At 38.7% G+C, this 23,859-nt stretch overlaps 2 protein-coding genes across 8 annotated transcripts in view; one reads left to right on the forward strand and one right to left on the reverse strand.

Moving 5' to 3' along the window:
* Nucleotides 1–11,430, forward strand: part of psmd1 (proteasome 26S subunit, non-ATPase 1) — a 32,467-nt gene extending 21,037 nt beyond the window's left edge. Inside the window, exons 19-25 of the mRNA XM_067513035.1 lie at nucleotides 1,384–1,486; nucleotides 4,122–4,291; nucleotides 5,482–5,574; nucleotides 5,889–5,975; nucleotides 7,546–7,713; nucleotides 9,302–9,467; nucleotides 11,245–11,430. Of these exons, the coding sequence (XP_067369136.1) occupies nucleotides 1,384–1,486; nucleotides 4,122–4,291; nucleotides 5,482–5,574; nucleotides 5,889–5,975; nucleotides 7,546–7,713; nucleotides 9,302–9,448 (768 nt within the window). The 3' untranslated portion in view covers nucleotides 9,449–9,467; nucleotides 11,245–11,430. The remainder of the gene's footprint in view (nucleotides 1–1,383; nucleotides 1,487–4,121; nucleotides 4,292–5,481; nucleotides 5,575–5,888; nucleotides 5,976–7,545; nucleotides 7,714–9,301; nucleotides 9,468–11,244) is intronic.
* Nucleotides 11,431–21,604: 10,174 nt separating this feature from the next.
* Nucleotides 21,605–23,859, reverse strand: part of LOC137131372 (arf-GAP with coiled-coil, ANK repeat and PH domain-containing protein 2-like) — a 49,269-nt gene continuing 47,014 nt past the window's right edge. For all 7 annotated transcript variants that reach the window (XR_010914992.1, XR_010914991.1, XR_010914990.1 and 4 more), the window contains one exon: nucleotides 21,605–23,737. Coding sequence is in view for 4 of the 7 variants with exons in the window: in XM_067512530.1 (XP_067368631.1) it covers nucleotides 23,634–23,737 (104 nt within the window). In the remaining 3 variants the exon portion in view is untranslated. The remainder of the gene's footprint in view (nucleotides 23,738–23,859) is intronic.

The following is a 23,859-nucleotide window of genomic DNA, read 5'->3' on the forward strand; positions in this document are numbered from 1 at the left end:
TGCCAGACACATTTTCAAAGACTCCTCGTCTGCAAAGCAACAGTCCCTAAAGCTCAAGGCAGCATGCAGGATTGTGTAAGAGACTGTGGGATGTCAGTGGATATCTATGGGTTGTATCAAATGACTATATCTCGAACACAGAGTATGGATTGTAACCTTATAGTTTCAACAATGTGTGAAGACAGTTGATTAAATATGTGTTCGGGAGGGAATAGGAAAAAACCCTGGCAGTGTTTTTCCTATCTGTATTAAACAGCAATGTACGAATACTTGATGTTCACATGATTTAACAGTATTCACAACAAAACATAAATAAGAAATAAAGCGAAGAGGAGACAAAAAATGGGGGATAAAAGGAGGAGGCTGGGGTATTCAACTAGTGGTTCATGGTCCTCTGGTGTTCTCTGACGGGATTGCAGGTGGTCCCTGGCCATCTATTCAATAATGCTGTTTTACTGTGGGGAAACACCATGATTTTATGGTTTTAAACTAATTTCTATGTTATAATTATTTTTTCTGAATAATTAAATGTATGCGCACACAAAACATTTTTAAAGACTGAGGTGAGAGGACCAAAGTCCCTACCCAGAATATTCTTGGTTACCTGTACCTCTCACCTTACATCGGTGGTCCTCAGGTTGCTCCTTAGTCATCATAATGGTCTTATTGCAACATTCAGTTCAGAAACTTGAAGAAAATTGTCTTAAAAAGGTGAACAGAAAACATTGGAACCTGCCATAAAATAGCTGACAGATGTTTTAAAATTGGGATTAACACTTAAAACTGCATATGTAGGCCAACAACATTATTTTATTCCACTACTGCTAACATTAGCCTAGTCTGAAAAAAATATTGCTTTGGTAAATTTAACTTGTAACAGTTATGTAATGTACACATATAATATTTGTTAGCAATATTTCAAAAATGTAACGGAATCTTAAATGTTTTCTCCCTGCTCCTAATGCATACTCTGTTCTAAAGAAAATAGCCTGTTGTTCTTGTTAAGCACTATAACCAAAGTACAGGTGAATTCATACATAATTCATATCCTTGTCTGGAGACAAAGCAGACAGGGGATGCGTACACATCCTGTTCATACTACAGATGTACGGACACACTCCATACATGCTCACTGCAAAACACAATGGTACCTCTGGACAATAACGTCAATGAAAGAAGTAGAAGTAGGATGGTCTCATTTGATGAGTTTGACTAAACAATGAGAAAAGGCGAGAGAAACAAAACAGTATGTCAAAGTGCTCCATATTTGTGACCTGGCCATGCGGCTGCGTATGAGTGAGCCTTAGGTTGGTGTTGGACTCTATTGCCACAGCAGCAAATGGTTTGTACAATAACATGTTCCCTCCCCTCTTATTGTTTTAGGTGAACCAGTTCAGGCAACTTTATGCAAAGGTGATCAATGACAAGCATGATGACGTTATGGCCAAGTTTGGTGCCATCCTGGCTCAGGGAATCCTCGATGCAGGTTTGTCTTCAGAGGCACATAACACAAATTTAACTATTTATGCAGACTTTGTTTGAAATATGATCTGATGATTGCAAGTTGCATCTATTCTGCAGGCTTGTTTTTTTTTCATTGTTTGTCACTAAGCAAGCGATCTAACTGCACCGTGGTCCCTGCTGTTCCAGATACAAAAAGACCCAAAATCTTAATCACAGAGTAAAATAAGTGAACTGCTATTACTGTGATGTGGGTTTGTGTGTGTGCATGTGTCTTTGGGTTTCTTTACGCTCAAGCAAACACAGAGTAACCCTCTTCAACTGACCACCCGTGCTCCGTGTCTCTGGAACAGATCATGCTAAGGTGCATTAGCGCTTGCCAGTCCTACCTAGGGTCTGCTCTGCTTTGAGCCATATGGTCTGTTGGTCTTCCTCGGGTGATTGCTGTTTGTCTGATAGCCCCTATGTTTGTGTGTCTGTGCGGGTGTTTGTGGATACAAGCATACAGTGTATGTTCGAGTGTGTGGGGTCCTACAGAGCTGTACATCATCATACGTAGAGCTACTCACTCACATACATGGACACATCCCTTTATACACAAACCTTCAGTGTAGGCAGGCGCAGAAACCCATTTTCTAGCACAGAAAGCCCTGTGTGGTAGACCAGAAAGAAACCAGCACTGTTTACAAACTGTGTCTTAATCAAGTGTTGCTACTTATACAAATTAAGCCCAAATCAATCATTTGCATTATTACTTTAAGGTAAGGGTGCAGTGTATGTCTTTCATAAAATGATTTAGGAATCAATGAAATCATAAAATTGCCTCTCGATTAATTATGCAGAACTATTTGATTAGCTATTTTGATGACAGAAAGGACCTCGGTCATATCACATCAGGCACATTAACTGCAACAAACTCAGGATAACATGCTTGGATGCTTGGATCCAGACAAACACTGACCACCAGGGTCATTTTTCAGGCTGTAGACACACTTCCCACTCTCATTCAGCTCTTCATGCCAAAATTCAGCTTTCAGTACTCTACATTACAGCTTCAGTATGCAGCTTTCAGTTTAAACGCATTCCATTTGAATGGCAGACATGCTCAAGCTTATGCAGTGTGAATGTTTTTGTATTCTGGTTCTTGTAGGAGGTTTGGGGTATTTGAGGTACAGACGCAATTTTATTTAATTTGACGGGCGGAAGTGATTAGTGTGTAGTTTCATGATCACTGTTGCTCATTACTCAGGAAATGTCGGCTTCTCTTGCTTGGTTTCTCACACACTCTGTATCCATCGCACTCCCTCTCACTATGGCATGTTCACCCTCCATTTCCAGACTTCCATTCACTAATTGATAAACCGTGTCTATTTAAAATATAAACAACAAGCTGATGGAGCTAATTACAATTGTGAGCAATTGCTGCTATGTTTGCCTGTACCTCCATCACCAAGTCCTTGGAATGAAAATTGGCTGGTTAAGCTAAGAGCTGACAAAAACAGCAAGCAGGGGGAACCTGCTAGTCAAGTGCTGTCAACCTCTTTTCACATTTTAAGAGCCTCTCATGCATCTAGTTGCGGTACAGCAAACAAATCACACGACTCATTCTGGGCAATGTTCAGTTTGTGAAACTGGAACTGTTTCAACTCTGGTTCAGATGTCAAGATAAGGCCTGATGATTAAACCATCTCAGTGACTTCAGAAAATAGAGAGTGCAAAGCCTAACAGCAGATGATTGAACTGGTATTGTTGAGGCTAATTTCATTTTTATCTGAAAGGCCTATTCCGTATTAGTAATCCCTTTTTAAAGGAAGGAATTTCATCCCAGTAGAAATGACACATTTGTCACGGTTGCCTCCCATTATCTTTTCCTCCTCCTGCTTCTGTCTTCCCTTCTGTGGTCAAGGACAAGGAAGGGCTGTTACTCTTTTGTAATACTTAAAGGTGTACCCCTGACACCCATTTATCATCTACTCCATTTACATTCTGAACATTAACATGACACTAACTTGACATTAAGTTGACCAGCCTAGGTAGATAGAAATTATGAAAAACAGACTTACTATATAAAAAAAGGAGCTCCATATATTGTCCTCCCTTTTTAAACATAGCTGAAAGATTTGTTAAAACATTTGTTACACCTCTTTTGATGTAGATAAATCAATAATAGCCTGTGTAATTTAAATCTAATCATAATAAATAGAACCTGTTTTTCGCATTTCAATGCAGGATGCTTTGTGCAGTGCATTCCTGGGGTTAACTGCCAAAATGTCCTGTAATCAAGACAATCTCAACAGGGTGGTGACCATCCTGGTTTTTTACTGGCTTTAACCTCTCACTCCCTCATCTTACAATTCTTGTGCAAGTTGTGAAATGTTTTTTCACAATCACTGATTAGTGTCATGTCAGAGAAAAAGCTGTTTTAACCATTAAGCTTTTTTAAATGCTGATTGCCACTTGGACAGAGGCAGTCTTTTGTGTCAAAGAAGCACTGCTTTGCCATTCTTTTAAACTGGATGCAAATTTTAGTTGTAGCTCTAAGCTAATTTTTTTTTCATTTTATTAAAAATGTATAATAATAATTGAAATATTTGTTTTGTACAGGTCTGTCCCATACCATCAACATCCCCTCTCTGATATATCTTCTTTGTGTTGTCCAGGTGGACGTAATGTGACCATCTCTCTGCAGTCAAGGACTGGTCACACTCACATGCCATCAGTGGTTGGCCTGCTGGTCTTTACCCAGTTCTGGTTCTGGTTTCCCCTCTCTCACTTCCTGTCATTGGCCTTCACACCAACTGCAATAATTGGCCTTAATAAGGACCTCAAGGTAGTGATTTGTGTAGATTAGTTGTGATTGTTTCCTTAATGTGTGTACCTTGTGTGTAAGTAAAAGCAAACACAAAATGGTAGTTTGCAGGTATCCAAAATATCACTGTAAAAGTGACGCAAAGTTGTCTGCAAAAACTACACTAAATGGGTGTGTATTAAAATTAACTTGCTAAAAATGTGGCTTTTTCATTTGGCTACTGAATTTGCACTTAGCACAGCATTAGAGGCTGAAAATATATTTGGCTTCTTGCTTTGGTAACAACTGTCAACAGCAGCCTATCCATAACAAGGGCCTCCTGACAGTGGCCCTGTTCTGGAACCTTGCCACTCGCTTACTGATGCCAAGGGATCAGTGTGACATTGAAGACTTAAACTTTATTAGATGGGCATTATCTCTTCACTGCAACTGACACCAGAGACACATACATGTGTATTGTACACATGTATGTGTCCTCTACCTGCTTAACAATACATTCACAAATGTCATTGGTGTAAATTCCCAGACCAACCCACAGGGATAGCAGGGTTTAATAGACTTCTTCCACCCTGTCAAGGCTCATCAGCACGTGTTTGACTTCACAGCACAAGCCTATACACACGGTGACAAGGATTTATCGTTAATAGACAAAGGATATTTGTGTCATTTATCTGTTGTTCTTTTTTGCTGTACAAGAGAAATAAGTCAGTAATTCTGCCTTCATTCACTATAAAGCTGAATTCTAATAATTATTATGTACAGGAGAAGAGGTCCCTCTGTTCGATGATGTCATCTAATTTGAAAGGTCACGCCAAGGTGCCTAGTGCTGCTGTGGCTGTAGAACTTTTATGCAGATAAAGTTGATATTGCATTTTATTAACTTTAAACGGGGATTAAATTTAACACAAAAACTCTTACTAACTAGGATTTTGTTGTCATATTGGTTTGTAAAGCCTATTGACAAATGACTAAAAATTGATTTGAAAATCCAAATCATTTATCTGCATTTCAGCCCCATTTCCAATCCTTAGTTTATATTCAAAGGTTATCTTTTCTTGTGCTAACCCTTTTATTGTGGAGCTAAAGACTATATTTATCAGTACTCTGCAGTACTGACTAAGCAGGTGAACGCTTGAGTAAAAACTGAGGCTTGAACAAACATTTTGAAACATCTGTAAAACAACATGTCATCTTTTTGTCTTTCCATTCAGATGCCCAAGGTACAATACCGCTCAAACTGTAAGCCCTCAACCTTTGCCTACCCACCAGCTCTGGAGGTTCCTAAGGAGAAAGAGAAGGAGAAGGTGAGAACTGAGATGCAATATCAGCTTGTCACTTCATATTGATTTGTGAATAATTGCAAACCCTCCCTCTCAGATTCATCATTGTCTTGCCCATTGTGTTTATTATTTTAGCATTTCTGGGCTATTTTTCTCAGTTCCTTAATTTCACAATCCTAGATGCTGTTGAAAAATTAATGATGAACCAAGTAGTGTTTATTTTGTGGTTGACTAGTTTTGTATATTTTAAGCCATGTTTGTAAAAGGTCTGAAAGTCTACAATATTGTCTTTCATTGTGGAAAGGTCTATGCTTTCTCTCTCTTTTTGTGTGTGGCAGGTATCCACTGCTGTTCTCTCCATCACAGCCAAAGCCAAGAAAAAGGAGAAAGAGAAGAAGGAAAAGGAGGAGGAAAAGATGGAAGTGGTAAGGGGAAAAACCTAATATTTAAAACCCATTACCCCCTCATTAATAATTGTCTTACCTTTTATATTTTTAAAGAAATTCTGGACCCAAATTAGCATGTTTATATGACTACGTAATTTTATTTTATTTTTACAACATTATTAGAATAAAAAACGGGATATATCTTGTGTACACCTCCCCTTTGTAGCTGAGTGGCCTGAATTAAAACAATGTAAACCTTACATCATTGTGAAGTTCTAGAAGTTGTTGAGACCAATAAAAAACAAATAGCTAATCACTACATATCATGAATATCGGTGTTGAATTTAGTATTTAATTTTTCTGTCTATAACTCCTGAAATGGATGACGTGATATTAGACCAAATATTTCCTAGTATAGCTACAATTCATCTTAATGTCAGGAGCATTTCCGGAAACAAAGGTTTTCATGATGCTGTTGGGTGAACATTGTGTGCAAGAGAGAATTTTATGAACCTTTTTAGATTTTATTTTCCTACAATATAATTCAGTAATAATCATGGTGCATCTTGTGTCCTTTAAAAGTATTTTTAGCTTAATCACTTAATGCCACACTCATGTTTTCTCATCCCATCGCCTTTTGTGTGACTGTAAAAAATCACTGAAGACCTCCTGGTAGACAGATGAAATCACATTAATCTGGATACTTAATAATGTATATGAGTCAAAACTGTGCACTGAGTTATACAGTATCGTTTCTTCTTTGAAAAAGACTAATACAGACTTTGAAAAAAAAAGAAAGAAAGAAAGGTATGTGTGTATAATGTGTCAATCACCCACACCCAGTGTTCACAGAGAGACTCTGCCAGTCCAAAGCCAGTATAACTTTCATTGGGATTTTCTCCGGGCGTTAGCAGCATGTTTATTCCACTCTGTCACGCTACATCTCAGTTCTGGTGCTGAAAGACGAACCTGGAAACGTCTGACTCGCTCACATCTAAGGCTTTGGATTTTGTTTGGCTTAACGTTTTGAGAAGGCAGTTGAAGGGGAGATATCCCCTCAGACCAAGGTCAGGCGTTCAGAATTCACTGGTTTTATACTTTAGAGCTGACTTTGACCATTTTGATAAACAATTTTTCAACATTTTGAAATAAGCTCTATATTAACAAATATATAATGTGTGAACACACAGCAACTAGTGGTCTGAAGAATACAGTGTTCTAGAAACGCACCTCTGATAGTCACAGGATATAAGACCAAACAGACCAATGGCAAGACTTACCGTAACTGTAGTCCATCAGTCCAGTTTGACATGAAACGGAGAGAAAAGACTTGTTGTTGCAGAACATCTGCAGTATATAATGTAGGTTGGTGTTGAAAGAAGGAAAACCAGAATTGATTTCTCAAAACTCATTTGCACTGCCAAATAATTTCAGAAATACGCTATAGTATACCGGCTTTAAACCCATCATTGTTGTGGATGATTAACAATTTTTATAAACGAATATGTTAAAATAATTGTTTTTTTTTTCTTTAAAAAACACAAATAATAAGTAAATGAAACACAAACACATTAGTCTTTATGTAAAAATTTCTGGTTCTTTATTAAAGGAAGTCCAGGAGGGTGAGAAAGAGAAGAAGGATGAAGAAAAAGAGAAAGAGAAGAAGAAAGAGGTAGAGCCAAACTTCCAGCTCCTGGAGAATCCAGCCCGAGTGATGCCAGCTCAGCTCAAAGTCCTCACCATGCCCGAAACCTGCCGCTACCAGCCCTTCAAACCGGTAACAGCACCCTTCTTTGTGAATGAGCATCTGAAAACATGAAAGTAGTCCTAACAATCTAGTTGTTTTTTTTTTTATGTAAAACATTATTTGAGCAATTATGGAGATAAACCATTACAGCATTTACACACATAATAGCACCTGCAATGTACTAGACATAGAGTTAACGGTGTAAAAGTATCTAAGGGAGGAGCTTTCCCTTTAAAATAAATTCATCCCATTGGTTGGATACAGACAGTATCTTCACGTCCAGAAACTATCCTTTCTTCAGGCCAGTAAACCAGACAACTGCAATCCTGCTGTAAATGTCGAGTTTTTGCAGTAAATGTCAGAATGAAGTGCAATGATCCAGTCCTGTAAAGAGGAAGTACTGTTTGATTTTGTTCAACTCAAGAGTATTACATTCTACAACTTATTATTTCAAGTGCCAAAATGGTGTCTTTGCTTTTCTAAAGCTTTGTAATGCTGCTTTCCTTTTAAGGGTTTGTTTTTACATTCACAGGCAGGTTTAGGAAGTGAAGAGGTTTTACAGACTTATCTTGAAATCTGGCCATTGTCAGGAGGTTTACTGAAAGCCTATTATGTGGATCAGCTACATTAATATAAAGTTTCCTGTCACTTTTCTTTTGATTGTTAATTGTGAGCTTATAGTTTCAAAATGTATTTTAAACCCCACTTTTCAGCTTTGTTCAAGCCTAACTGTCACAAAACCACACAGTTTATGCACTTGTGGCATTTAAGAAAAAAATAAAATGGTTATTATTATAACATGGTTACACTGAATTAAAACTTTTTATTGCTTCTTTAATAAATTACATAAAATTATATTAGTGCAGTATTTACCTTTGATTTCTTTTAATGAGAATTTTAAATGATCTTCTGTGGTTGTATAAAGGAGGTGGATTAACAACAGAGTAAAATGAATAATTGGCTTGGGGTGAATTAAGGCTTCGTGGCATTTGTTGGAATTTGATTAATTAAAAAATGTGTTTATGATACCATACTGTATATTCAGCCACCAAAATTGGGATCTATGAATAGAAATGGATGTAGTTACTGTATGGCTTATCGAACATTTTTGAACAAACCCTTAAAGCTGATGGTCTACACTTAAAGCACATTTTGATTGTTTAATTTGTACAAAGCTAAAAATATAAAAATTCACTATCATACTTGTGGAGCTAACAGTAAAGTACACAATGAAGTTAATGCAAAGCTGATGTTTGCCCCAGGGCCTCATCATCATCTTCAGCAGGGGTTAAACATGGTTGTTGGTTCCAGTAGGAACCTTAGGAGAAAATTCTTGCAGCTGCAACATATTTCTATTTAAGTTTTCTTTTTTAAAATGTCTCCACCTTTTTATGTCCTGCGTTGCTAACTTATTGTAGTTTAGCCTGTCTGTAGCGCAGTACTCTTGAGTCGGAGTTTAAATTTGTACCAGCTGTTACATAAGCATCCCTGATGTAAACAAATACACTGCAGCTTGTTCTTGAATTTGAACCAGTATACTTCATAAATCTAAGCATTAGTTACATCAACTACTGATGGAATGTGACACTAATTGGTAGTTTTCCCTGCGTGTCACCAGCTCCATACAGGGGGGATCATCATCATGAAAGACACCAGTGAAGAGGAGGAGGAGCTGGTGGAGCCCGTCTCAGCTCACGGGCCCAAAATTGAGGAAGAAGAGCAGGAACCAGAGCCACCAGAGCCCTTCGAGTACATCGACGAGTAGAAATGTTCTCACAGCAAAAGTATGTTCACAGAAATTATTCCTGAGGTTTGTTATTCATTCATAACTTCAGCGGCTAGAAGCGTCGGCTGATATTCACCACACTAGTTGTTTTCCACATTTGTCTGTCCCACCTGTTGCTCACGTCTTTTAAATGTGACTTTTGAGAGACTGTTTGTTTCCAAACAGAAAGATATCAGCCAATGTGTAACCTGAACTGTATCTACCTTAACCTGTGTGAATTTATAATTAAATAATTATATTTCAAAGTAGAGACCAGCAGACACTGAGACACAACAGTATTAGTTTCACAGAAAGTCAAACTACTGGACAGAAGCAGTGTGGAAACACATTTAAGGTTACACAACACTGTTAGCAATCTCCAGACACCGTTAACATTCTCCAATACTCAAGTGATAACACACAATGCAAGTCTGTACTGTTGTTCCCAAGCCTAACTTGGTTTTACCCTACACTGACTTGGGTATGTAAACATCACTGCCAGCTCACAGAGCAAACCTGCTCACTCTGTTCACCAGTGAAGCCGGATGCTCAATGATTCCTGGCTGCTTGTTGTGTTTGTGTTGGATTGGCTGCAGCCTCCCTGCCATGTAGAAGCTCGCTGTTGTGTGTGATGAGACTTATGAGGTGTCAATGACCAAATTAGGGCCTCTAAGCATACTATGTCATCTCTTTATGAGGTTCAGTGACCATGTGACATGGCAACCGTGGCAGAGATCCTTGTCAGCTTGACTTTATAGGTTAGGTTTATATACTAAAGGTAGCATAGTATGACAAGTGTTTGGAGTGACTGAAATGTTATTGGAAAGTCATAGGTTTGATGCTCTTCAACAAACTTGTTTGTACTGACCATGTGTTTGGTTTTTAAGCCCACTTTAGTTTGCCTGATAAAAGCTGGTTGGTTTGGAACTGCTCTCTGTTAACTGCATCTGTTTGATGAAACCATTTTTGTTAAATATCCTCCCAGAGTCCATCCTCTTACACACTTAGATTATATACTGCTATAATCATTATTTTTGTCAACTTTCCATCAATTAAATGAAACAACAGTCCTGTCAACCCTAAGATGCACTACAGTTATCCTGTGTAGATTTATCATTTCAAAGGCTTTTTTACTGTTATTGTATGCATACTTATATCTAAATTAGTTGAATGCTTTCCATGTTTGTGTACATGGGTGCATGATACCCCACACTAAATATGAACAGCAAGGCAAACTCATGTTAAGAATGTTGATTTATCCTTCTTACCATCAAATGCAGTATTCAGATAAAACCCAAGGTAAAAGCTACAATAGGAGTTGTCATTTAGAAGAATGTAGTGTTTTAAATCTGTCTCTAAACTTTTGGGGGGATGGAGAGGGATGTGTCCCCTCCATTCCTAGTAAAAATTGCACCATTGTATAATTATGACTGGAGAATTCATTTTTCTGAAAGCTCTCCAACTCAGTGTTTGAAAACCAAACAAACATGGATTCCTCCCGTCAGCCAAAACACGTCATTTAAGGTAATTCAACCCAATTTTAATGGGTATTGAGCTATGTTACCACTGCATGGTGTTGTTAACCCCATGTTGTCCAGTGATTTCTTTCTCACATGTTGTTGTAAACATGAGGATGTTTGGTCTGTCTGTACTGGGCTCCGATTGGAATTGTTTTAAATTCACAACAGCGACTAAGGCATCTTTTAAGATTGATCCACTTTTTCTTAATGTGCACATGTTATAAAAAAGTCAATCACAAGTAACCATGTTTTTTTTGTTGTTTTTTTTTCTCTCAGGCATCTGAAGAAGTGAGATCTTAGCATGTCACTCCAGCATCTCCCCTCCGTACATCCATCTATCCCCCCACCTCCCTGTTTCACTTCCTCTTTTACACGTTTTTTTTTTTTCCTGCTCTGGCTTAACATTTGCCAGACAAATTGTATAATTTTCTGTCCGTACAATAAAAATGATATATATATATATTGGAGACTGGGCAGTGTGTGTTTATTTGAGTGGATATTTCAGCAGGCATGTGTTGACGGAGTCTCTCTAATCCCATACATTTAGAATGGTTTACATTTTTAGCCCTCAGCAGCAGCCACTACAGTCCACCCAGCAGTCTGTCTCCACACAGTGAGCTGAGTCTACTGTATAAATGCTACATGAGGGAGGGGAGAAATGTGGCTTCAGACAAACCTTTTTGATCTTCGAAAGGCAAGAGTCACAAAAAAGTGAACTACTAAAATGTGCAAACCATTTGACCAGGAACTGTTATTTCTCAGTTTAATTTTCTTGTGTTTACTAAAGACTTATTCAATAACCATTTTGTTATGTGAGACTTTTTGTCCACTGAGGTAAACACTTTATGCAGTCCTGGCTTTTTACAATACAATTGTGTTTTGTGGTCCTTTAATCTCATCTACTTTTTTTCCCCTCCAACACTTTATTTGGCTCCACTAAATTTTAAATGTTGCGCATTGCAAAAATCTACTTTTCAGAACCTCACTTGTGAGCAGCTGATTTGTATATACTTGTCAGCTGCAGTATGCATTGGAAACTAAAGGTGTGTTAATCATAACCACCAACTGATGATGATGATAAACATTACACAAAGTCACATTTAGTCATAGTTGGCAACAGCGCAGCTGCGAGAAAGCTGAAAATCTCTTTCATTTAAGATCTGTTCTGTGCTGCAGATTAAATAAGAAATACAGACAAAACTTACAGCTAATGTTGCTAATTTCTTTATTAAACAGTGGTTGCAGCTCTTTGTTTTAAATTTCTTTCCAGCTGTTCGTGTATCACATCCTTTTTATTCTACTTATTAAAAACCTGAACTGTTAAGTGTTAAGATCCAAAAATCTATCATCAGCAAAATCTTGTAAATACATTTTAGACTGTGAAAGAATGTTTTTGGTCTTCAACCAAAGATCATGTTATCATCTTCACGTGGCGGCTTTCTCCAACCCAAGTTTGGTTATATTTGGTAAATGGATCTTCATGTGGAAAAGTGGTTTGGAAAGCATTCAGGAAATGGTACAGGCGGTTGTTTTCTGCATGAAATGTGTTGAAATGCCAATCTTTGATTTTTTTTATTTTGGTATTGTAACACTGGTGGAAAAACAGCTTTGCCATAAAGTAAGTGGTCGAGAGAGATTGCGGCTCAACTCTCATCAAAGAATCAGCAATGTACATTTTGGCCAGATGTTTAGTCTAACCAGTTCCTCCCTTCACATTCCCACATATTTGGTCATGGACGACTGCTTAACAACATGGCCTTTCCATATCTTTCTTCATGTTGGAAATCTGTGCATATACTCATCTGAGGGCTCTGACTTTGACCTCAACAAATAAATGCTTTGTCATTATCACCCAGCGTATGAGACGCAGTGTGGGGAATGCAGAGCCTGACCTGCCTTAAAGGGTCCAGGGCTGATTCCACACGTGCTTGAAATGGAGGGCGTTGAGTCCACAGTTGGGCAGTGAGCTTTCTATTACAGGATAACATTCCTGAATTTGCAGTAACACACTATGTCGTCCCAATGGGAGGAAACGTTCAGTCACACAGAAAAACTTTCCTCACTTTCCATGCTTTTTTCCAGCTAAGATTAGATGAGATCTTCACATCCCATATGTCCTGGCGAAGAAGAATGGGATGAGATTTAGATCTGTGTGTGTGTCTGCCACGTGTCACACTTCAGACCTGCGCATGCACACACACACACACACACTTTGTGACATCATGGACTTTAACTTCTACCCTCATCCTCTCCACCTGGCAAATTACCAAAGAACCCACACTGGAAAGTTTTCCATAATTTCTTTCTTACTGTAACTTACTTGTAGATGAATGCTTCATAATTGATCCTGGATGCCCCTGCAAAGTCATATACACGATATTATACAGTTTGCCAATTTTATTTTAAGAAAAGCAATAATTTCAAGCAATCATTAACTGAGCCGTTGTAAGTTTTTAGCACAGGCCTGCCACTCATTGTGTGTCTCTTTATAGGCCGCTCAACTCCTTTTGTCCAAATACTGGGTGGATTCCTCTGAAATTAGCACAGATGTTAACAAGGCTGACATTTTGGCTTTTGGATAAAATATCTCCACGCCTATTTGAGCAGTTGACATGATGTTTGGCTGGTAATGTTCCCCTAGGGATGAATTTCTATTTTAATGACCCCTTAGTCATCAGGACAAACCTAAAGAATTTGCTCACTACTTTGGCTCGTGTTGAAACGCCGGCTTAACTAATGACATTAGCCACAGCTGCACTTCTGGATTTAGTGCTACTGTAATTTGAGGCATGATCTGCAGGTACACATATTTTGGGCTTATCTGTCAAGAAATTGATAAATGAATAATAAGAAGAAAGTTGCATCCATTTGATTCAACATGCATTCAGGACAACCATTTTCTTCAATTATGTCATGCACCTCACATGGATTGATGTGAAGTGCAGTTACCTATAATGTCCATGCTATGAACTCTCGCTCATAAGCAACAATAAATCCAGACAGATTTACAATTGCTAATCAGTGTATCGCGCAATCTCTTACTGTTTCCACAGAATTTAGGAAATGGGCCTTTGTAGATCAAAGTTGTGACCTTATGGTTACATGTCCATGACTCCAACCTCTGATCTGGGACTTGTGCTTTTTAGGAAGTGTGAAAGAAAGCTTGCAGCTCCAAATTCTTTGATGAACACATATAGTGAAACACGCCATACAAGGTAGAACGATGCCTGGGTGGCGTCCGGCCAGGCTGCGGAGAGGAGCTGGAGGCAGGCAGCCTACCAACAGCGACCAATGTCTGTCAGTAAACGGACAAACCAAACACAGGAAGGACGAGGAGAAAGATGATGGTTTGTGCCCGCAGACAGAGCATGTAGTCACCGTCTGTGGATGCAGAGAAGGTGACGGTGTCGATGAAAGGATGGAGAGTCCTCAGCTGTTAAAGCAAATAAGCAGACCCATCAGAGCTCCAATTGGTCAGGTTGGAGAATGTGTGGCCAGCGGACAAAGTTGAGGTCCCGCAGTTTTGGCTGGACTCGAGGACCAACGAGTGATGTGCCCGTGGGCCATGATGGAGTTCTGGATGCAGCAGAATGTTCTGTCTCTTCTGGATGGACATTTACACTTCACAAACACAGGATGTTGTAGGTTTTGGCCCCGGCAGACTCGAACTGGTAGAGAACTCCTACATGAAAGCAGCGTGGAGGAGAGTTGATGTTTCTGTGATGATCCAGGCTGTTACCCACAGCTTCAGTGTTTCAGCACTTTGCTTATTTGTTTATTTCTTTTCATCAGTGTGTTCATATGCCCAATGTGCAGAAAATCATCGAGCAGCTGGCTGAAAAGTGCTTCAGATCCAAGTCATCGTACATACGCAAGAGACTGAGTTAGTGTCAATATTAACTGAATCTTGAAATATTTAAGTAAAGGACACTAGTGACGAATTTTGTTAAAATGATTTAAACTCAAAAGATCAAAGTAAAATACCAAATGTTCAAAGTTTCCAGCTTAAAAAAAAAGAGTAGAGCACAACTGGTACTGGAGTTTTTTAAGGCCAGTACCTGCATTAAATATTTGACTTTTAAAGTCCTGATAACTTAGTTGCAGATCTACACCTAATATGGGTGAGATAAACAAGAACTGTGCTTCGCTACCAGCAGAAACTCCAGGAGCTAATTGAGATATGGTGTAACAAATGTCTCTTGTCCTCAGCAGGTGCTTGCCTCGCCTGAGAGGGGCAGCAACACCTAACTTGGCCTTCACCTGTGACAGAGGTCCTGCTGTGAGTTCTCATCAACCACAGCCAACCGGAGCTGGCCTCAGCTGCTCTTGCGACCTCCCCAGTAGCTTTTTCAAGCTGTTTCTTTGGCGCAATGAAACAAGGCGGCCTACGGGTAAAGAGGCTCCATGCCATCCTTTGATGAACGCCTCATCGATCAAGTCTTGGTATTTGACTTTCTTCATTTGATGAAAGGCGTCCAACCTGTCCACCCAACGGACCTTGAGTTCAGTGAGCCAGATGGTCTCCTGGATAGCAGGACCATCCAGTTTCAATTCCGCTTTATTTATATAGCGCCATTTAACAACAAAGTCATCTGAAGGCACTTTACATAATAAAGTCAAGACAATACAAATATGTAGAGGAAACCCAACAAATCCCCCTCGAGCAAGCTCTGGGCAACAAAGGGAGGTTTTCCTCTCCACCAACAGAAGAAGCCATTACTGGTTGGGGTGAGTGGAAAGTGGAGAGAGCAAGAGAAGTGCGGTTACCTTCTTTAGTCTTTATCCCCCTCTACCTGTATCTTCCAGTTGGCTGCTCAGCACAGAATGGAGGATGAGACCTTTACCATTGTACTTGACCAAAAACTGCATTTGGTCAAGGTTCATTGGCATTTTTTAGAATTTTACAATCATAGTACAATACTGTAAATGCAATCAGACTTTGAACGAGTGCCCTGCTGCTGATGGGCTGGTTCAGTATATTTAACCTGGCTGAAAACTCAGAGTCTGTCACTGACCTTTTAATGAACAGCTGGAGGAAGCACAAGTTCCCAGTGCCTTTGCCACACGACTGCCTGCTTTACTTAAACCCTGAAGTTTACTGTGTTGGCATACACTCTGCCCCTCTGATCTCAGAACTGATGTCAAAACAGTATTAAGGGTTATGTAATGCGCTCCATTGTCTCTGGGAACTGTTGGCAGCAGCTGGGTACAACTAGTGGCAAACACCGAATCCCTGCACCTCACTTATTAATTACCTTTGTGAAGCCTTTGAGCTCCCAACTTGAATTCCACAGCCGGCGGGAAGCTGTGTCAAACCCCCAGCTGACCTCTGATCTGCGGGGGGAGCACTCATTCTGGTGATCTCGAGGTTGGCAATGTGGATTCTAACGTGGGGTTGGAGAACCTCTCATGGGAGGAGACTATGAGCACTGTGAAGTGAAGGAAAACAACTGCAAGGAAAAGAAATGATGATTAATCTATTATGTTTATATCTACATTAGACTAAAATACTTGAGGCTAATTGTCATTTTCTATATTTTGCTGCCAACAAATCCCATGATATTATCATAAGTATTAAGATAGAAGTTATTTTAACCACCTTTTAACAATAATATGTTTTGAATCTACTACGTAGTGCTGGGTAAAATCACACAATTAAACTCTTTCATCTTGGAACACATTCTTCTGAATTGTAATGATGTAGAAGTAGTAGAAAGTGGAAATACTCAAGGAAAAAACTGCTTATTATGCTTAGACACAGTACTTAACTAAATGTTCTTAATTACTTTTCACCATTGTGTTTAAGTGGCACTCTAAACTCCCTCATCCTGAAATCTCTTTGTTCCTCCTCAAGGCATCTAGTCATTTCTCAAAATTAACAAGTTCAATAACTTCCTAAAAGAGCTGGCCACTCTAGGTGCTTAACTTTCCATCCATTCGTCCATCATCTGTAACTGCTTATCCTGTGTAGGATGGTATGGGAGCTAGAGTCTATCCCAAGTGTCAGAGGGCGAGAGGCGGGGTAAACCCTGGACACGTCAGCAGTTTATCTTAGGGCCAACAGACACCTACAGGCAATTTAGAGTCACTATTTAACCTAACATGCAACCTAACAGAGCACCAGAGGAAACCCACACAAACACGGGGAGAACATGCAAACTCCACTCAGCCCGATTTATAACTAATGTGATTTCAGAAACTGTAAATTCTTCCGGAGTTTTAAGCAGTAAAAGTTGTTGCTTTGACCTTCGTGCCTCTCCTATCTGAGCTCCTTGCTGCTGGATGAGAGCGGGGTTCTGTCCTCTGGGACCCAGTACAGCTGGACGCCAGACCAGGTGGGGGAGTAGCAGCAGGCTTCTTTCCCCCCAGCTGGGGAAACCCGGTGGAAAGGCTGACGACTCACTGTTCAACTCACTGTTGATGTGGTGTGATGCTTCTCTCTTTTTTTTTTCTCTTGGGGTTGGTGGGTGGGGGGCACATGAGCAGAGGCAGCTGGAAACAGACTGGAGACAAACTAAACAAGCACAACTCCTGGAGAACGAAGCATTAATCTACGGGGTGGTGCAGGTGGTGCATGGTACAACACATTACCGCAACTTTGCAGTGTGAATCTAGTGGAGGATATTACAGTGGTAATAACAGCTAATAACACTGCGTGTTGTGCCACACTGTCTGTCCATTCATCATGAGCATTAAGAAAATACAGTCAGGACTGTTTGGGTTTCCAGCAAAGAGCCGCTCCTACATGAGAAACCTGAACCTTTCTGCTCCGTGTGAACACATTAGCTCTCACAGCCGTGGACCCAGAGGCTGTGGTTGTTCTGTGTGGCACAAAAACGTGAACACAGAGATATCTCTGGCAGAATGAGAGGATATCCTCTGCAGAATAAAGCCTAAGAGAAAGCTGCACCCCGCCTTGTCGTTCTAATGTTTGTTTTATTTTATCAAGTCAATTTGTTGGACATTGGGACATTTGTGGACAGTGGTGAGATGTAACCGAGTACCTACTTTAATTACTCACAGGTGGTCCTGCCTGCACATGTTGCTAAATTCTTCTCTCTTCAAGTCAAACAGAGATAACATATTATCATTTGTTTAATTTCACCACCATTTCTTACTCGAGTATCTCGGTCAAACAGCAGAGATCGGGCACAGTGAAGGAGCCTCATCAATCAGGTCTGAACAGAAACCCTTTAGAAGAAATTTGCAAGTTAGTAAATTGTGACTTGGACACAACCCAATATTAACTTTTTCCTTCAACTATAGTGCCAGTATGTTGAAGTGGAGCAAATCCAAAGTTGCTGCTTAATTCAAGAACATTTAGTTGAAGATTTGCATTGGAAGTCGGCAAAATGATCTCATCTGACTGGTGTCCGTTATTTATTTGAAGGAAATAAGACTTCAGTCACCACTGGACTCGTGACTTGTTAACATTAGTTTGGCCCCTGGCAGTCTGAGCAGTATTAATGGAGCTTGGCCCTCTCACACTTTCTTCACATGGTGTTTTTATGGAGGGAAACGTCTCCAGCAGCGGCCCTTCATTTCTCCACAGGCAAGCAGACCGCAGACTTCCTGGAAAAGGCCCAGCGGCTGACACACGGAGCACATCGGCTGGACGAGGCAGCCTGACACACATTAGATTACCTTTAAAATCAGAAGGTTAAATGATAGGTTCACATGTGTCTTTGAACAACTTTCCAGTGCCAATAGGGGCTTCGGAACATCTTTTCTCTGCTGTAATCATTTCACTTGTCCATATAAAGGATCCCTTTTAAACAACTTTAATATAAATGATTGGGGAAAAAGAAATCTACAGTCTCTGGAGGAGGCATCAGCAGTCTTATTTCACCAATTAGTACAAATGGATATTTTCCAAAGTTAGTTGCTTGTGCGTTTAATAAGATACTGTGACTGTTGAGCTGCAGAGGAAAGGTAATAAACAGAGCATGAAATCAAATTATAGAAAATGCATTTAGAGAAGATCTTTTAACAAATGGATTCAGACAGTATGTACATTATTTATATGACAGTATGAGCAGTGTTGTTTAAAACAAAATATAATATATGAAGCGTAAAAACACTAATAAATCACAAAAGTACTACAATCAACTTTTCACAGCAGTTATTTCTTAAACTGTGGAAGGCTGTTCAAGTCCCCATTGACTCAAATGTGTTTTACTAAATTGTACCTTCATTTGTATGTTTGTGCAGCGTGACACGTCTGCTAGAGGAGGAACGTTTCTGTGTGCTCCTTAATCTCAGGTTGAGATACTGTAAGTACGATTGCGTAACATCAGTTAGTCTGGAGGCCAATTGTGGCCTAATATGCAAAAATATGAAATCTCCAGTGCACAAACACTAATGATAGACTTTTCAGTGGAATAGAAGACAGGTCCAATAGCTGAAACTTTTAACATAAACTGTATATACATATTCATGTTTGCTTGCTTTTTGAAATGTGAAACAAATTATTATCCGCAGCTGAACATTATGAGCTTTCAACATGTCTCCGGAGATTATTCTACTATTGTGTTTTTTACTGGACACAGCAACATGCCAGTGAATTTATTGCAGCCAAATGTGGAGAAAGCCACTTTTAATCAACACACTGAAAAATCAACAAGTGAAGAAATTGGTTTTCTAAAATGTTTCGGGAAGTGTTGCCTTATGCAATCTTATGCAATTTTCCCCAGGAAGTGTAAAATTTCATATTCCAGATAGGGCCATTTTCCAGGTATAGCACATGTTGGGTAACAAGAAACAGAGTGTTTGAGATCATCTGTATGGCCATTTAACAGTTTAGCAAAGTATACCTTCGACTGTAAAATAGCCCATGACTTAAAATCAAGTCTTAAAAAAAAAAAATATATATATAATATATATATATATATATACACACACACGCACACACACGTTTATGACCAAAAACTATATATTTTGTTTATCCGCAGGTTGAATTATCTGTTGCAGTGTTTTGCCCCTGCAGCATGAAACTAAGGTGTAGATTTTCAGTTCTTCTCATCTTTATCACCCTTCATCATTCACAGATCTCACACACACTCACTAAACTGTGAGAAAAAGTAAAAACACAACAACAGTCGCCTTACAGCTTTAGAAGGTTGTACTGTGTGTTTAACATGAGCACGTGCTGAATTATGATCACGCTATCAAGCGATGCGTTTTCAGGAACATTAGTTTGCAGCAGACTAAACACACACACTGGCCTGCTGTACACACATCGACGACTATAACTCATGTGAAGTAGTGGGCACTGCAAGCCTGCATACTTCTCATTTAAACAGCTGCAGAAATAAACACACTATAATTATTAAATGTGAAATGGGAGCAGGTAATATATCCAAGACTGGCACAGGGATACGTTCCTGACTTAATTTGTATATATTAAAGGGCAAATGAGATGGCATGAATAACGTGTCTTTATAATAATTTCTGCCTCAATGTAGGGCTAAATGCAACATTTCAAATGAACATTAGAGCTTAGTTTAGTTGCCAGCAATAAACAGATGCAGCGTTTAAAAATGATAAAATTATAAATGACCGGAAAGTATAATCATCCTTAATCATTGCAGAAAAACATCTTAGGGTGAAGCTTGACACAAACCAAAGTGAAGCTTAACAACAATTTCCCTGGTGAAAACAAGCAAAGTCAATCAATCAAAAACCCAAAGTAAACTCCGACTTACATAAAGATGCCTTAAGGTTTCCAGCTCCATTTCCATGTTTTTACATGATGAGAATTATGAAAGACTCCCTCTGCTGGATGAACAAGTTAATATGCCATTTTCTGCAAAGCAGCAACAGAGGGGAGGTTTTATGCCAGGCCCAATGATGGAGCACCAACTTCTCTGCAGAATAGAAACCTCTCATAAAGCAAAGCCACTTAGTTGGAGAGAACCAGGAAACAAAATAACACTGGCAAATAAATATATGAAAACATTAAGTTGCACCAAAGGACAAAACAAGTTATTCCTTGTTTTAGCCCATTTTTATGCCAAGTGTTTGAAAATTAGAAAATGAAAGATTTTACAAAGTTTGGATTGTTGGAGGTTTGTGTCTAACACCTACTTTCAGTCTTTGAATGACAACCTCATTCAGCACAATGCCTAGTGAAATTATACATTATGAGCAACAAATACAAATAAGTGGAACCGTCCTGGTGCCAGCGTCCTAAATACCCTTTTTTTTTTTAAAGTTTCTTAATCTTTGTTATCAAAATTAAAAAATTAGCATTTTTCTAAAAAGGAAAAAACAAAACAAGGTTAATTTTAGAGTAATGGTTAGTGGCTGCCTTGCTGTTGACTTATATACATATAACAGATATGTCTTTTTGCCTTGATGTTAACCTGATTTTCTACTTTAAATTCCTGCTTTAATCTTACAGACCAAGATGCAGCTTATACGGACAATTCTTTAGAGAATTTATAAAAAGATCTGACAAATGACCACTTGTTAGAGTTTAGCTCAATATTTTAATTTAAGCAAATCTATTTACATACGCCTCATAGTTGAAGCTAAGTCTATTGTAACAATGTTACTGTGATGACTAAAGAAACCAGATGAGGCTACTTCACTGAAACGGAACCTTGAGACAAAGCAAATCAAACAAGAGTCAAAATTCATCCTCAGTTCATATGTATTGGAGTCTTACATATTACAGGTAGAATATACGTACAGTAAATGTATTTTAACATACAGTCAGGCAATATAAAATGGGCTAAAATTACCTAAGGATACAAAAACAGCCATATACAAAAGCTTATTTAATGATTCAAGTACCACTAACTTTATACTTCAGTTCTCGGTAGAAAGCAAAAGCATCTGTACAAAATGTACAAGAATTGTATCCCACGTTCCACTGGCTTAAGAATTCCTCTGAATATGGTATCATATCTTGTTCATTTTTAAGAGTTGAAGATTTTACATTTTCAGAAGAGTAAGAAAGAAAAAAAATGCACAATTTAGTTCTGGGCTTGAAGATTTTGATGTTAAACACGGCCATAAACTATTTCTCTGCACGTGAAAGTGGTTAGGTCAATAATGTGGGGGGGAGCAGGTTCTGATTTTACAGAAGTACCAACATGTCCATCTTTTTTTTGGGTCAAAATACAGCTATGTATACAGAGTTTCCGCAATGCTGGTTTGTCATTTCCTAAGAAAGAGAGCTTTTCTTTTTTCCCCTCTTAGGAAGTTCCCCTAAAAAAAATTTACTAAAAAGGAATCAAACAGTTGTTCACTTCTTTTTTGTTATTTGTCCGTGTAATGTAAATTACAAACAGTAATGCTACATCACAGGGAATGATGCAGTATTACTGTAATTTTATCTCATAGATAATTTGCACCTGTGTGATACAAGTATTCACCTAGGCATAGAGTGGCTTTTATTCTGAAGCAGGAAACTAAATATTTCTGTCATTTATGTTTATCAAGAACTCTACAAAACAATTTCATTTTCAGCATTTTTTTTTTAAATCAATGGCTCATTTACTTTTTGCAAGAGATAGTGAAGCAGCAAGTTGCAGGTGAGATGCTACAAGCCCCCACCCCCTCTTTATGGTGTCCTGCTGCTGTGTGAAACCTTTTCCAATATTAAACAAATATTTACTTGGGTTTGGAGGAATCCGTTCTTTATCTACATTACTACATGTTCTATCATTGACAACCAAATAGAGAGTTCTTTAAAGGGGAACTTCAGCTGACATTTTTCATAAATTATTTATTTATGCATTTACTATAAACAAAAATAAATCTAAGGAAATAAAATGGCTCCATTTAAACTTCTTAGCTCCCCATATTGAACTTTCACTTTGCTGTCAGAATGAGAGAGAATCATACATTGATGAAAATAATTAATAACAACTTATGGTGTGAAAGTAGAAATTTTAAAATCATTCTAAGAAAAATAAGCGTTAAAAAAACAAACAAAAAAACCCCCAACTATTTTAACATTACAGAGACATCAATAACACATTTACTTCTATAATCACTGTACATTGCTTAACACGTCCAAGTTTTACCATCAAAACTGGTAAACATTAGTGGTGATTTAAGACAAAAGGATTTGTGCAAATAAGTAAAAGCATATTGCCATGTATACGCTGCTGAGCGCTCGCTAAAGCAAAACTTTGATACAAAAACGATGCCTATGCTTATACGGAGAATCATACTGAAGGAGGAAGCACTATAAGACTGGAGTATTCAACAGTTTTTTCATGCACTTACCTCCCTTCACAACTGATGCAGCTCACTTTTTTCTTTTTTCTTTATTTTTTTAAATATTTCAGCCAAATTAAGTGACAGTCATGTTGGAAGCTCTACATTCACACAGACTTCAACTATGATTTGTTTTCCTTTCTGTAAATTCATTAAATCAGTTTTAACACTGTACCATTACTGTAAAGCACAAAAAAAAAAAAATAAATCAACGTGAGGCTTTTCCATCGGAGAAGTTCCCTAGAGCGAAGTGTTGTAATCACAGCTGCAGGACTAATTAATTTTATTAAAACGTCAGATAAGGCAGTGTGTCCCGCTGCTGCACACACTAACCAGAGGATAAATGATCGTCTTTCCATGTGAAGGCAGACACTACTGTGTCTCTCTCAGGAGACAGTGTCTCTCTGAGTGTTGGTGGAACACTTTCTGGTGTGTCAGGGTCGCTGAAGGTCATACTGCTGGTAGCGGTTCAGCTTGTCCGGATCATTGGAGGCCATTTGGGTGAAGTCTTGAAAAATGTCCTGATAGGTTTCATCTCCTGCAAGAAGTACAAGGACACAAGACATCATTTAAAACAACAACAAAGAGCAGACAGGTGGTTCTCAAGAGGTTTCAAAAATATTTTGCTGAAGTGCTTTCTCACTTTTTTTTTTTTTTTCC

Source organism: Channa argus, chromosome 8 (assembly GCF_033026475.1).
Source record: "Channa argus isolate prfri chromosome 8, Channa argus male v1.0, whole genome shotgun sequence".
NCBI lineage: Eukaryota > Metazoa > Chordata > Actinopteri > Anabantiformes > Channidae > Channa > Channa argus.